Below are 15,650 nucleotides of genomic sequence, written 5' to 3'. Positions count from 1 at the left end.
TGAAATAAAGTGATACTGCAAACTAGGACACAATGTCTTGACATTCACTAAACTCTTGAATTGAGTAAAATGGATTCGTTATTAACCAGTCATATAACTTTTTCTTAAAAACCTTAAATGGCAGCTGTTGTATGGAGGATGTTAGTTTATTAAATAGCTTTGGTCCTATAACTAAATAACTATTTTTGATCTTCGATAATCTAGTGAAGGGTATATCAATTTTCTTACACAATCTAGTATTATATGTATGTACTTCATCTCTGAGTGTCATATTTGCCAGGTTTTTCTTAGTGTAAAGTAGCACTTGATAAATATATACATTAACTACTGTCATTATCTTAAGCCTGATAAATAGTGGTTTGCAGTGTTCTTTATCATGTGTTCCAACAATAATCCTGATGGCTTTCTTTTGCAAAACTAGAACATCATGTGCTTGGCTACTGTTACCCCAAAGCAAAATCCCATATCCAATTATGCTGTGAAAAAATGCAAAATATGAATTCCTCAGATACTCATAAGGAACTATATCTTTCAATTTTCTTAACAGAAAGAGCACTCGGGAGAGCTTTGTACATACATATTTGACATGTTGTTCCCAGGTTAGTTGGCTGTCTATATGTATACCAAGAAATTTAACCTCAGATACATCATAGTTTCCTCTATCATTGCAGTGATTGAGACTAAAGGTTACTTTTTTTGTTTTATCTTGATTTAGCACAAAACCATTTCTTTTAAACCAGGTCGCTGCCTCTCTTAATGCGCCTTGAGCTTCTATATACACTTCTTCAAAGCTTGTATTTATGTTAAGTAGCGTAGTGTCATCCGCGTATAGAATTGATGTGGTATTAGTATTTAGAGGCAAATCATTTATCATTATTAAAAATAGTACCGGACCCAGAACAGAGCCCTGCGGTACCCCATATTTCACTTCTAAGATGTTTGAATACATGTTGTTAACACTGACTATCTGTTTACGTTCCTTTAAATAGGATTTTACAAAGTTTAAACTGCTACTGTGGAATCCGTAATACGCTAACTTATCACATAGAATTTTATGATCAACACAGTCAAATGCTTTACTTAAATCGCAGAATGTAGCTAGAGCAAAACCCTTATTTTCAAAAACTTCATATATTTTTTTCGTTAGTGATTCTACTGCATCAATTGTGGATTTCCCAGATCTGAATCCAAATTGAGCTTCTAGAATTATGTTTTGCTCAGTCATATATTTATATAGCTGATCTTTAACAATAGTTTCCATAATTTTAGAAAAAACTGGAATAAGGGATATTGGACGGTAATTAGATGAACACGATCGATCTCCCGTTTTGTGTATAGGAATAACTTTTGCTATTTTAAGTGCTTTGGGAAAAATACCTTGAGAGAAACATTTGTTGAAGCATATTGCAAGGGGTTGCGCAATTTGATTAATTATAGCTTTTATAAGGTTGCTCGATATGTCAAATATATCCTTACTGTCCGAAGAATTCATTTTTTTAACTACTTTTATGACATCATCAGGGCTAACATGGTTAATAACAAAAGAACTATTAAATGGAGTATGTTGACTTAAATACTGATACATATTTACATTAGTATCTGCATTGTTTTTCTTGATTTCCTCTACGGAAGTAACAAAATACGTGTTAAGAGTATCAGGCGACAGCGTAACATTATTATTGTTATTATTATTTCTATTGCTTACCTTGTTGATTATCTTCCATGCAGTTTTGCATTTATTTGGTGATAATTCAATGCAATTTTCATTGTATGTTGCTTTCGCTACCTTTATTGCAGATTTATATTTACTCCTTTGAGACTTATAAATATCACTGGATTCACTAGTCATTTTATTCTTATATATATTATAATACTGCATTACTTTATCTTTCATGGCAGAGAGTTCTGGGGTATACCACGTTCTTTTACCTAACTTTGTTTTCTTTGATGAATTATATCGGACCACCCTTTTAGGCACACACATATCAAAAATATTTAGAAACTTTGTTAAAAAAAGATCAAATGTATCGCTGGCATTTAAATTATCATACCTAATGTTAACTTCCCAGTTTATACACGATAATTGTTGAATGAAACTTTGCAAATTAGTTTCTGTGATGGGCCTAGTTGCTATAAGTTCGGTGGTGGGAAAACTAAAGTTGCAGGATTCTACTTTTGTTGTACTTAGATTGACTAGCAGGGCATCATGATCTGAGAAAGGAAATTGACATACATTACTGGTTAAATATTCCGTTTTTACATTGGTAAATGCATTATCTAAGCACGCTGTGCCTCTAGTCGGTTTACGATTAATCACTTGAAGATTATGTTGTCTGAGTAGATTAAGTAACTCATGGACAGTTCGTTTGTCAGTAGTCACATCAAAATGTGCATTTACATCGCCCCCTATTACTATCTCATAATTATGCCAGTTGCTGAGAAATGCCAATAACTTCTCCAATTTTTCTAAAAAAATATTTGGATTACTATCAGGAGTTCTATAAACAGATACAATTATTAACTTGTACTGATCCAGAAAAATTGCAGTTGATTCAAATTCACGTTCAGTATTAAGAAAAGTTATATCTAATTGACGATATTCTATTTGATTATTAACATAGATAGCGACCCCACCATGTATGTATATACTCCTACTGTAACTATTTGCCATAGAAAAACCATCTATATTGTTGTATTGGAGTTCACTGTCCGCACTCCAATGTTCACTCACACAGAAAATATGTAAATCATTTTCGTAGGCAAAATCTGAAATAAGGAATGATTTGTCCTTCAACCCTTGTACATTAAGAAAGCATAGTTTAAGAGCATTGCTGGTCACTGAGTGTGTATCATCAGCTTTATTAGATAGTTGGGCTAATTGGACAGCATTGACTGAAATCGGTTCTACTCCCTGACTCATATTACCTTGTACATTTGATCGTTTATTAACAGTTACATTTCTACTTATATCATTAATTTTTAGCGACTTTGTTAGGTTTGAAGTTTCCACCCGGCCCCACGAATTTTTCAATTCATTCATGGAGTCGGGTGATTTGGGTTTTCCTGTACAGACCAAGGCATCGCTATTGCCTTTTTACTTTCTAATGTAGTGGCTATGCTCTTAACAATTATTTCACAGATCTTTATACTTAATAGATCCTTCCCTGCTTGATTCAGATGCATACCGTGTTGAGTATACATTTCCCTACCTAACTTACTGATATCAACCATATCAACATTCGTGAATTGATTACATACTGCTTTTAGTTTTAAGTTAGTGGCTTGTACAGCTTCATTAACACACGATTCTTTAATAAGGCCGTACCGGTAAGGAATGTTTACTACTATTAACTTACATTTATTCAAAACAGCTAGTTTATTTCTAATCCTACTCACAGCCTCACAACCTTCATTCCTAGCCACATCATTTGTTCCACTTAATATTACTACACAATTACCTTCTTTATTTACATTGTTCGTATTGATGCCAGATAACACATCAACACTTTTCGCTCCAGGCCTGATGTTCCCTTGTACTGCCAACTTGTGTTTAGAATTGTCGCTCACTTTCATAGACAGTCCTCGACCATGACTATCACCGTATATGTACACTTGCGACTCTGTCTGGAGCTTTCTTCTTGTACCAATCTTATTGATTGAAGCTTTGCGCACTTGGGATTGCTTTATCGCTTGTCCTTTGTTTGTGGGCATTCTTACACTTGTCTTCTTTTGTGAGTTTCCTGCCTGATTTACATTTGACCTCATATCCACTTCACTTTCGACGTTTTCTAGCACACTATATCTGTTTACACATACAACTGAACTATTTGAAACCACATCTGAATATTTTCTAGGTCTACTGTAGTTTACTTTCTGCCACTGGTTGGGGTTCCTTTGAGTTTCAACATCTGATTCTACTGACTTTATTTTTTGCTGCAATGCCTCGTTTTCTGATTTTAGGGACTTTATGTCATCCTGTAATACGTTTATTATTTGTACCAAGCTATCAACATCTACATTGCTGTCACAATGGTTCGCTTTTACCGTACTTGAACTCATGTTTTCTCCTTGCACTTGCACTTCATCACTTTTAATCACACTTCCTTCCTGTTGTTCCTTGATATCATGAATCGTACTTTTTAATGTATTCACATCACTAAGCAAAATATGTACCATTTCTTTCAAAGACGAAACCTCATGTTCTGTCCGAACGCAACTAAAACACTTTCCCTTTACTGTGTCATTTTCCACCCGATCGTCGTTTGTTTGCGAAGCACATAAATTCGTCTGAATGTTTTTCGATCTTGATCGTGTTACTATTGTATTTTTGTTTTGAATCTTTATATTGCATACTTCACAAACATTTAATGTAGTAGATTCAATGTTGTATTTACATTTTTTACACAGTTCCACGCTAATACCTTGTTTTTCTTCAGGAGCTACGGGTCGTCCAACTACACTTGCCGCCACTGAAAGCTAGAATACTATGTGTCTCCTTTTTAATTTAATTTGTTATGGCAACAAAATATTTTTTCCGTTTTCTCATCTTCAAGGAAATTAAAAAATATATTTGTTAAAAGAAATAGTTGGCCGAACGAACCAATCATTAAAATTTCCAAAGAATTAGTGCAGGAAATACGTTTTTTAATTTTTGATGACTGAAAAAATATTTGTGAAACTTGAAAACATCTAGAGAGTAATGAGATTTAATACTATCTTCAAAGAGATTCTACAGAGAAGAGTCTCAGAATCTTAAATCAATGTTTTGAAATACATGTGGCCTAAACAAATATATGCATATTGGAAAAATGAAATTAACATTTTACCTGTATTATTATTTACATCTCCTTAGATATGAAACTTTATATTTCTTTAAATATCACGCGCTTTATTTTACACTTGTACTTCTAAACATTTTTTGATATTTTTTTTATGGTGATGTTCGAAAGAAATAATGATATGTTTATGGGTTTTTGCTATCTACAAATTTATAAATTTCATAAGATTAAGAAACACAAACACAACACGCATATATACACTCCTCATGTTGGCACACTATAATAGAAACAAGTTGTACATTTGAACAATCACTAACAACACAATCATAGTATAAGTCTCCTTGTTTTGGATGCTGTCAATCTTAAAACAATTGTGTCCAGATCGAGGTTTCTGGTGATGTCCTTGTTGTAACTCAACAAAATAAGATCGGCACGGTGCAGTTAATGTAAAACTCCTTTTGAAAAAATGCCCTAACAAAGAAGGAATTCCTCTCACCTGAAGGAGTTCTATATAAAGGTTGACCGGCTTCAGGGCAGAAATTTAGTATCTAAAGAAAATATTCAAATTTACAAACGTATAATTTCTAATTGCTTTCTTTTTAGTAACTGAAAAAATACTTTTTGCATAACAGCTGTGAGTTCCATTTTATCACAACACATTTCAATTTTTAGACGTGGTGGACACCGTAACCAGGTCACGCGGACCCCTGGGGTCCGCGGACTCCAGTTTGAGAACCACTGCTCTAGACTCTTTGGAACATACTATCAACAATCATTTAGGATGATTGCTACTAAAGTCATGTTTAAGTAAAAATAATCTGTTATGATCTGGTACTCGAGCATTCAAATAAGAAATGACTCCAAAAAAGTTCCCTGTTCTAGCGCAGTTACCTTCTTTCTCGAAACGAAATTGATAAGAGAAGTAACACTTCATTAAATTTTCTTTGTATAGTACAATTCATATCAAAGTATACATGAAATTCTTCTTTACATTGCACAAATAATAATTCGAGATCAGTTGCTTTCGTAGGTACTAAAATGTTTAAGTTAAGAACTAATTATTTAAACAGCTATTTACTTATTTCTATTGAAGATATCTCTTCTTCAAAATGAAACTACATTAACAAATTGTTACTTTTGTGGGCTACCCCGTAGCCTCATGGGTACAGCGCTCGCCTTCGGCACATCTGGTTTCGGGTTCAAACCGTACTGGGAGTCCTCGGATTCAAACCGATAGTGATTTGGATGTTACTTTAAGCTATAGGTCCCGTTTCTTTATAGCCTCCCTGCTGAAGAGAGACGCTAAACTCCCCAACGCACCCTGTTTTAAGTCAAAGGTGAAATTTCAAATTTATAAAGCATTATACATATTATCATCCAATAAGGTTCAATTTTTAATTGAAAATTCTGTTTTTCCTATAAGTGCAACTACTACCTCCGTTTAGCCCGCTGCATTTTTTGTTTACATACCAGAAGATTGCAAGGTATTCATTTACAAAATAGTAACTTTGCATGATTAGGCTTACGTCTAATGATCTGCTTGAACATTTGATTCTGGCACCAAAAATTGGCAACAATTATTAAATTATTTTCATATAAGTATCTAATTATTCACCCCCGATAAAGATTAAGTGAATCGAACTTATCTTTAGTTTAAAGATATATTATTCTAAGTTATTTAACAAATAGTCAAGTTGCTGCTACACTACAATTGTCATTCTTCAAGTGAACTTCGGTACATCTTCAGAAACCAGCATCGATCAACTTGAATTACAACTATGTTCAACTCACAACACAACAAGAGTAAATACAATTCACAAAAGGAAACTTTTCTTACTCCGTTATCACGTGACATAAAACGTAGTCAAAATCCCCCACCCCTCTCTCTCTCCATGTCCAATATACACAAAACAAACCCATACACCTGTGTGATTATTAGAGCGAAGCAGTTGCGACCCCCTGTTGAGGGATGCTGTCTTTTCAATCTCTCGCATATTAACCGAAAGCCAATGACACAGCAAAAGGATGTTTTCAGTTGCAAATTCCAAAAAGAACAGGAAGAAGTAAACTCTTCGTCCGCAGATTAAGGTAAAAGTATGTTGTTTCTGAACACAAATACATGTTTGCCGATAGAATAACCATAAATTATTTTCCTCCTGCAACGAAGGTCGTTTGCACATGGAGCATTATATATATATATAAACAGACTCACGCTCAAATAAATATTAGCAATTCAAAGAAGCGTAACACATAAATAGGCCAATACTTTAAATGAGGATAATAAAAGTACATTTTAATTTAGCACTCTGACTGAAATGTTGGAAGAAATTATATTTCCAAATGTACTTTAGTGTTCGAATGAAACTTTCGAACGAGAGGGGGATGCTTATGTATTGTTGCTGTAAATGTAGAAGGCGAAAATTTGTTACTTCTGTGATACGAGCCGGACATAAATTTTTACCGAAGGGGAATTTCCCCGGCATCCCCCGTTAATTCGAACTATGATTTTAGTTAAGGGGCTGCAAAAAATTTAGGGGGGCTGAGCCCGCCCTAGCCCCCCCGTGACTACGGGCCTGTTAAAATGCACTCTTCCACCTTCCCCCCTCCTTACAGCTCAAAACAACTTCCCTGGGAAGAACTGACTGAAAATTAGATATAAGATTCTTGATTATGATGTCTCGTGTTCTTCTCTTTCGTTTGGGTAAAATTATATGTTCATATTATATCTATAATGGTATGAACTATTGATTTTATAACAAGAAGTTATTAAATGTAAAACCGTTGTAATACGGTGTATTATGTTTAGAAGAATATTTTATTTATTTATTCAAAGATCGTTGGATATTCAACTCATGAAGACGGAAGAAACTCTTAATAGTCATGTAGTGGTTCTGCATTATTATGTGGTTAAGTAATCATGAAACTAACTAAAATATAGTGAACCCTGATGTAGAAAGCTAGAAATAATGTAAGAGTCAATACACTAATCAAGTAGTGGATCGCTGTCTGTCTGACCCATTGATAATTTCAGATTTACCCCAAGGGACTTTCATTACACACTGAGTGAAATACAGTAGTGTCAATATTTGTACATTGACAAGGAAATGTGTTTCCTTATCTCTAGATTATATTATTATTATCATTATCTGGCTAGTAATGAAAATGATCTGACCAAAGTGACTTGTTTTAGTAGCGTAAAATAATAATTTTCTTTCTGTATTCAGAGAACTATGTTTAAAAATTCAGCCAACAGTCCTAAAGTTACTTGCAAAGCAACAATTAGAGAACGAGTATACAGTTTTATCTATGAGTATGTAACATTTGGTAATGAGTAATAACCTTGATTTGGATTCGATCCCGAGTGAGTGTGCATGTAGTTCACACCAGATATCACACTATAACCAAGTGTCTGTATTTTAATACAAGTATATAATGCAAAGATTTTAAAGTTAAACACACACACACACACACACACATATATATATATATATATATATATATATATATATAAGGGCGGATCCAAGGGGGGCTACGGGGCTATAGCCCCTTCCCCCTTGACGGTCAGGTATACACTGGATAAAATGGGCTTCATTCCTGCTTTACACTGGATAAAGCGGCAAACTATGGTTTAGCCCCTCCCTTGATCATATCCTGGATCCGCCACCGTATATATATATATATATATATATATATATATATATATATATATAAAGTATTACATAATAATGAAAATAATTAGTGAGTAAAGATTGTATTGAAGTCAACAAGTGAAAATTAACACGCTGATGATACAGAAGGATGTATAGAAAATAAAACTTCGATTCTGAATTGGTTTTCTGAGTACATGCATAAAGAGTGTGGCCTCGCGTATCGAAGTCGCTAACACACTCGCCTTTTGGTGCAAGCAGTCCAGAGCTCAATTTCCGGTGGGAACACTCGGCCGAAAAAGTGTAAAAGCTTATTCAGACCAGCCATCCTGAGTGAGGTTTCCCTCATTCACACTAGACAAATGTCAGGATGGTACCTTACATATTGGTCTCAGGCCATTTCCTTCCTTTCCCATTCTTTTCTTCTTCCTCAATTGCGCGGACAGTAATCGCGGAATGACGTCATCCCTTATACGGGCTAACATGGCCATAGATGCCGAAAGCCCAGAAATCTATTCCTAATCCTAATACATATAGTATAATTATAACGTATGAAACTCCATCATAGCTTGAGTATAATTGTAACGTATAAGTCTTTTATATGTAGTTTAGACTTTACACTAAACAAATAATAAATTAAGAGTGATTACGCAGGATTTACAATGTTCAATTTCCAAACATGAAAAATTTTGCAACATCGATTATATTTAAAACTTCATTGTATGAGGTATAATTTTTTAATACTTTTGTACTTTTCAGAAAACACCTTTTGCAGGGCCAAATGCCAATAGCGAATTAGGTGCGTTCTATCGGGAGTGTCAGAGTGCTCCTCCTCTTAAAAGTTTCCAGGACCAACCAACACTAGCGGAGCAAGTGAACGACTTCGCGAAACAGCTAGAAACATTTGAACTGAATGTTAAAGAATATGATGAACTTCTAACGTCTCTATGTGAAGATGGAAGTAAATGAAAACACATTAAAAGTTATTCATATGAAGGTGGATTCACTTTATTGTTTATTGATCGAAATAAATATGTTTTGGAACATTATTTTAGTTTTGTTTTATGTATATTATTATAATGAGAAGAAATGCTTATATTTCTTAGATTGACCAGAAAGTGTAAACATGTCTTTGTATATACTGTTGACTGGCAGAGGATGATGTATTTTGAAATATTACAGAAGTTATCATGGATTCCTTACCATTAGGGTGTAATATTAAATTAAGGAAAAAGTATTTTCTCACGTAATACAAAAGATTCTTGATATTAAAAAAATCTCATTACTGAACAAATGTTTGGCTGTAAGCGTTTATTCCTATATAGATTTCGATTTGTATCTATGTCTACATGGGAATATGTTTTAATAGTATGTTCGAAGCCATCAGTTTATTCCTGGGATTATTCCAAACTACTGTTCGTTAAAACTAAATAAGCATAATTTATCGCCATAACCCATCCCGTGGAACATTATTCCTATCGAAACAAAAAACAGCTTTCGACCTATCATTTACATCAAGGATATTATAGAAAGGACAAGAAAGATTTGTGTTAGTCCGTATGGTTTAGCCCATATCAATTCAAGCATGGATGTTACCTTGATAATCTTAGATGTTATTGAATATAACAGATGTGAAAACTCAGTGCAAAATAAAAAACACATATTCTTTTTAGTACAAAAAAAATCTGGCCAGAGATACAAGCCGCCAATACAGCGCCTCCGGTGCCATTTCTCATGTATGATTTTTGGCAGAATATTAATATACTCGATCTTTGGAACGATTCAAGATATTTCATTGCTTTTTGTTTTGTTTGAAAAATAAAAGTTTATTGATCAAATTATGTCCTACATTTGAAAATAATGTGTCAAAGTTCTTTTCTTTAAAAAAATGTGCCAATCTCAATTTTTTTAAATGAATTGTACTTTTATTTATTTATTTGTATTTTATTTTTTAATTTTTTTTTACGCTTGATCAGTACCATACAGTACTACATTCCCTCAAAATAAGAATTTCCACTTTTGAGTTCGATAAAGCCATGTTCATGTTCTAACTTCCATGACTAATGTCTTGATTACAGTTTTTTTTTTTTTTTAATTTTTTTTTATTTTTTATTTATTTATTTTTTTTTATCAACGAACTTTAAAAGTCCGTTACTGAATTCTCTATGTCTGTGTATGGGTGTGTTTGTTATTTGCAAATTTTTCCATTTTGAGCCCTTCATTCGATAGAGCATCAAAAACTATCTGAAAGAATTGATGGAATTTTTCGCGTCACTCTTACCATTCCCGAGATATTGGCTAAAAATGTTCCGATTTTGGGAGATTTAAGGAGCCATATATCAGGAACCGTAAGTCATAGAGAGATTATATTGGTGTTCAATATCTAAGAGGATGTTGAACATTTTACTACCAAATCGTAACCGATGGCCACTCTTTATATCTGCATATATATACGGTAATAAAAAGTGACAGCTCAGTATAGCTAATTCAATAGATCCCCTAATACGCAGGTTCCAAATATGTAAATATATTATCTATTGAATTTAATATACAATTTCATATAAATTTCGAATAAAATAATGCTTTTTAAGTTCGTTCTGGCAATGCTCTTCCAGCATTCTCAACTGGTTTTATTTTGTATTTATTTTATTTTATGTTTATTTTTTGTTGGTTTCAGAAACATATTTCAAAAATCGATAGAATTTAACAAGAGCTGTATCACTAACGGTACTGATGTCCTGAAAAGGAGAATACACTATTTTAGTTTTGGAATTTTTCATAATAGTTTTGTATATAATAATAATAATAATAAACGGGTTAATGTGCTCAGCGTGATGGAATAAAGACGATAAAGTTGGAAATGTTGAAATGTTATTATCTTCTGGATTTTCTTTACACAGAACCTTCCAAATCATGAAAGGTTTTCTGGAGTAATGTGGAACCACCCAGATTATTCCAGATGTAACACAATTTAAAACATTCTGGGACCATCAAAATAATTCTGTGTATTTGGCCTAGCATATAGAAGGAAATGCACATTAGTTCACAGTTCAATTGTCAATAGACAAACAAATAGTGTAGTCCACCAAATTTATGGTCTAAGAGTACCTGTAAGCTTTTGTGAAGATCCTGCTGACCGATTGATTTGTAGAGTGTTTTGTAAAAAGGACTGAGTTTGAAATGTTTCTGGTTGGAGCCACAAGAGAGTGAAGTGTGCCGACTCGCATAGCCATAAAACAGTGATGTATAAGAAAAGAAAAGACTGTTTTAAGTGATAACTTTCTGTGTTTTAAATGCTTAAACAATGACGAAGTGAACAAGAAGAAATCTCCGCATGATGTGAATGATAAAGAGTTTTGAAGAGAAGAAGTGGAATTACATTCCCTGAATCAGTCAGCTAAGGAGGTTGGTTTATTTCTGTTAAGAAACCATGGTCATTGAAGTCAAAAAATGAAAATGAAATCTTTAAGTTTGACGTCCCACGGTTATGCCAGATGAATGAAATGGTGGAATGAAAAAGTGGAAAGAAACGGGGGAACCCCGAAAAAATCCACACACAAGGTATTTGTCCACCAGAAAGTTCACTTGCCGCGAGCTGGGATCGAACCAAGAACCCCATACACCAGAGATGAACGCTCTATCACTGAGCCACCGCGGCCCCGTCAGTGAAGTCAAGTCCTAAACCATGTGCATCGAAAAAGTACAACAAAATTACTCCAACTGTGGATGAGTACACCAAAGCAAACTTAACCAAACTCTTCAAGGAAGAAATTCCATTTTCAGAAGAAAAACGAAAAAAAGCTTGTGCAACTTGCCGGGAATTTATATCAAACGTCAATTCAGTTGTTGAGTTGAATCCTACAGTGAAAAAGTTGCAAGTTGTGACAGTTATCCCAATGCCGTTTTCAAAGGTACAAATTTTGCACCAGATTCCACCCGTAGCAAAATACATGTTGGACAAAACAAGAAATGTGAGTTCTGCAAGAGTGTGTTTGGAAAACCGGATTCCTACTATGGTCATCAAAGAAATGAAGCACATGTTAAAATTGCATAGCATTTTATCTGAGAGATAAATGAGAATGAATAGCCAGAGTGGAAAAAAAAAAAATAAATATCAGTTCCAGGAGAGAAAATGGTGAAAGTGAGAAGATACATGATCCGCAGTATCAAAGAAATTTTTGCCATATATAAGAAGGAACATTAAGTATTCCACATTGGAAGATAAAAAAAATTATGCACTACGACCTAAGTGAGTGGCTTGACACCTACCTAAAAATGTCTGTTTATGTGTTTATTGTGCCAAGTTTGAACTTCTCGTGGTAACATTGTAGAATTTGAAGACGTGACATATGTGCGAAGTTGTTTGTAGTCTGTAATGTACAACGAGAGACCTGGTTAGATGAGTGCCCTTGAAAGGGAGAACTCGCCTCACAGATACTTCGTCTGAAAAATATAGAAAATGGCTCTTCTGAGGTTACATACGCAACAATGTTGCAACATGGGAGAGAAATAAACTCATTAAGAAAACTATTGCCATTGATACCTTCATTGAATAACTTGGGAAATGGACGATGAAAGCAGGAACGCATCATCACCTGAAGAAATTACAACATCAATAAATTGCAGAAGTGAAGGGACATGCAGAGCTGAAGAACTATGTTCAGTGATTCTTTGTGCTGAAAGCTGGTCTATCGTCTTGCCACATGAAGAACAAGGGTACACTGGAGTAACGACTAAGTTTCAGGTTTTAGAGGAGTCACCTATTTTCAAAACAAGACCACAACTATTGCCATTGATACCTTCATTGAATAACTTGGGAAGTGTTACAGTTATAAGTGATGACAGGGGACGTAACTCAGCACATGCATTGTTAACAACACGCAAAATTCTTCAACAGCTACCATTACAGGCAGAAAAGACCATCATTATTTCTGATGGTGCCCCTGGCCACTTCAAAATTCGTTACCAACTGTTCGAATTGACGAAATCGCTTGTGCCAACGGAGTGGGTATACAGTGCTCCTAGTCATGAGAAGAGGCCTTGCGATGGTGAGAAATATGCTGAAGCACCACGCTACAAAACATAATCTTTCCAACCGAAGTACAACTGCAGTTCAGAATGCTAAGTATTTTACAAGAGTCGTGAACTATACACATTAACAGTCCTCATCCTGTTGCCCAAAGAAGAGGTTGAAGAATTCTGCCAGCACAAAATAGAAGAATGATCAACCAAACTACCTCTGATAAAGAAATTTAGAAGTCAGATATCTGAACTCATGGTAATGGGCGAACTTACGTTGCACAAAGTTTAAAGAGCAAGAAAGAAGTTTTATTTGTTAACCAAGATCTTAGAAACGACAAGAGAATATTCAGATTTCACAACGTACAAAGAAGGATGTTTGTGGCCTGTATGTATGACTGTGACTAGTGGCTTGCAGATGTTATAGGTATCAGTTGTGAGTTAAATGAAATCGTGAATTTTATTCAACCACATGAACTGGCTGCTGGATATAGATTTCCACCTGGAAGACAACAACGCCATTATCACCAATGCTCACTACCAGTTCGCGATGTGTTAAAGATTGTGAGTCCCTCAGTTCTTATTACTTCAATAGGAAGGCATCACTCAATATCACAGGAATATATTGATCCAGTTGAACATATTTTTAGTTCATTGAATGCTAATTTCAGTTCTAAGCAGAGTTCGCAGAAGTAGTATGTTTTGGAATTCAGGAAAGTTTTAACACTTTTGAAAACTTTGTCTCTTACTTATCTCTATGCAGAATTAAGATGCCATGTCAAATACGACTAGGTTTTGATTTCATGAGACCAATATGTGTGAATGAAGTAACGGAAACTGGTTTAATGTCTGGGAAAATTTTCAATTTATAAATCTTTTTCAACTCAAAAAGTGAAAGTATATATATATATATATATATATATATATATATATATATATATATATATATATATATATATATATATATATATATATATAAGGCTTCAGCACAAAAACCTGGACACACACTTCCAAACGGAGGATATCACTTGAATCAGTAAATTCAGTGGTGCTATTCAGCCGATTCGCAACGGTTCGCTAGAACTGGTTGTTAAAATATTTCGAGTTCGCAGAACCGTTTGTTGTATCTAGACATAAATACATACACACACGCATGACCTAGCCAAGAATAAAAGAAAGAAGCCAAAGAAATTTGTGGAAAAGAAAAACTATACTTTTTTTCGCTAGCTTGCGTTGTTCTGAAAGCAGTCAACTTCGAATTCTTTCGATTCAATAAGCAGACAGAAATTTGAACATACATTTCGAAATTTTACCCGCAATACTGGGATCTGTGAGTGTAATGAATATGATACGTATCTAATACCCATTACGTATGCTACCTACCTGTTTTTGAATGACTCCGATATGTGTACGAGTCCTTTTCATCGATTACTCGAACAATTGCTTCTCACGATCTATACTATCATTCCTCAAAATATGACCCTTTCCTGGTGGGACACTATATATATATACAGAACCGGTTGTTAAAAAAAATAGAATAGCACCACTGAGTAAATTATTATCTTTCCTGGTTTCTTGCTATGTTCTGTGTTAAATTCAATAACATCTGAGATTATCAAGGTAAAATTTTCTTTTTTTGCGTGCCTGAATCGATCTGGACTATGCCGTACTGATTCTTGGTATGAAAGTTCCGGTATTTTTCTTAAAGAAGTCATTTTCTGTAATGTTTGAGTTTCTCATTTACTGTCACTCTCGATTGTCGTCTTGAACTTCACGATACGAAGATTGCAATTAATGCATAAGAGTGCTTAAACATTTCCTGAAATTTGATTCCTAAGATTCAACTTGCAGTAATTTCGATCTCAGAATTTTATTATTGGTAACAAGCACACGAAGGCATATACTTTTAAGTAGCAGAAACTATATGAAGAGATCTACGTTTCAATTAATGAACAGCAAGTGAAATGTCCATTTTAATTACTGAAAAGTACTAAAGTAATATACATTTTAATTGATGAAAGGTTAAGTGAAGTGTCTGTTTTGCTTAGTGAAAAGCGTTATTTTATCAGTGAAAAAATGGAAAACTTTCCATTATAAATACTGAAAAGAATACTATTATCATGATAATTAGTTGAAGTAAAAGGATTACCAAAAATGGACCTAGTAGTATAGCATATTATACTTATTTAAGCAAACCGTTATTACT

General features: G+C 34.1%; 1 protein-coding gene across 4 annotated transcripts in view; it reads left to right on the top strand.

Annotated features, from left to right (window-relative positions):
* Atg13 (Autophagy-related 13) overlaps positions 1–9,474 on the top strand; it is a 101,215-nt gene extending 91,741 nt beyond the window's left edge. For all 4 annotated transcript variants that reach the window (XM_081728650.1, XM_081728649.1, XM_081728647.1 and 1 more), the window contains exon 6: positions 9,185–9,474. In XM_081728650.1, coding sequence (XP_081584776.1) covers positions 9,185–9,394 — 210 coding nt within the window. In that variant the 3' untranslated portion in view covers positions 9,395–9,474. The remainder of the gene's footprint in view (positions 1–9,184) is intronic.
* Positions 9,475–15,650: the final 6,176 nt, after the last annotated feature.

The sequence above is a fragment of the Thermobia domestica genome, chromosome 10, assembly GCF_964235325.1.
Source record: "Thermobia domestica chromosome 10, izTheDome1.hap1.1, whole genome shotgun sequence".
Lineage (NCBI taxonomy): Eukaryota > Metazoa > Arthropoda > Insecta > Zygentoma > Lepismatidae > Thermobia > Thermobia domestica.
The sequence above is the reverse complement of the archived record's forward strand: the minus strand, read 5'-3'. Positions and strand labels throughout refer to the sequence as shown.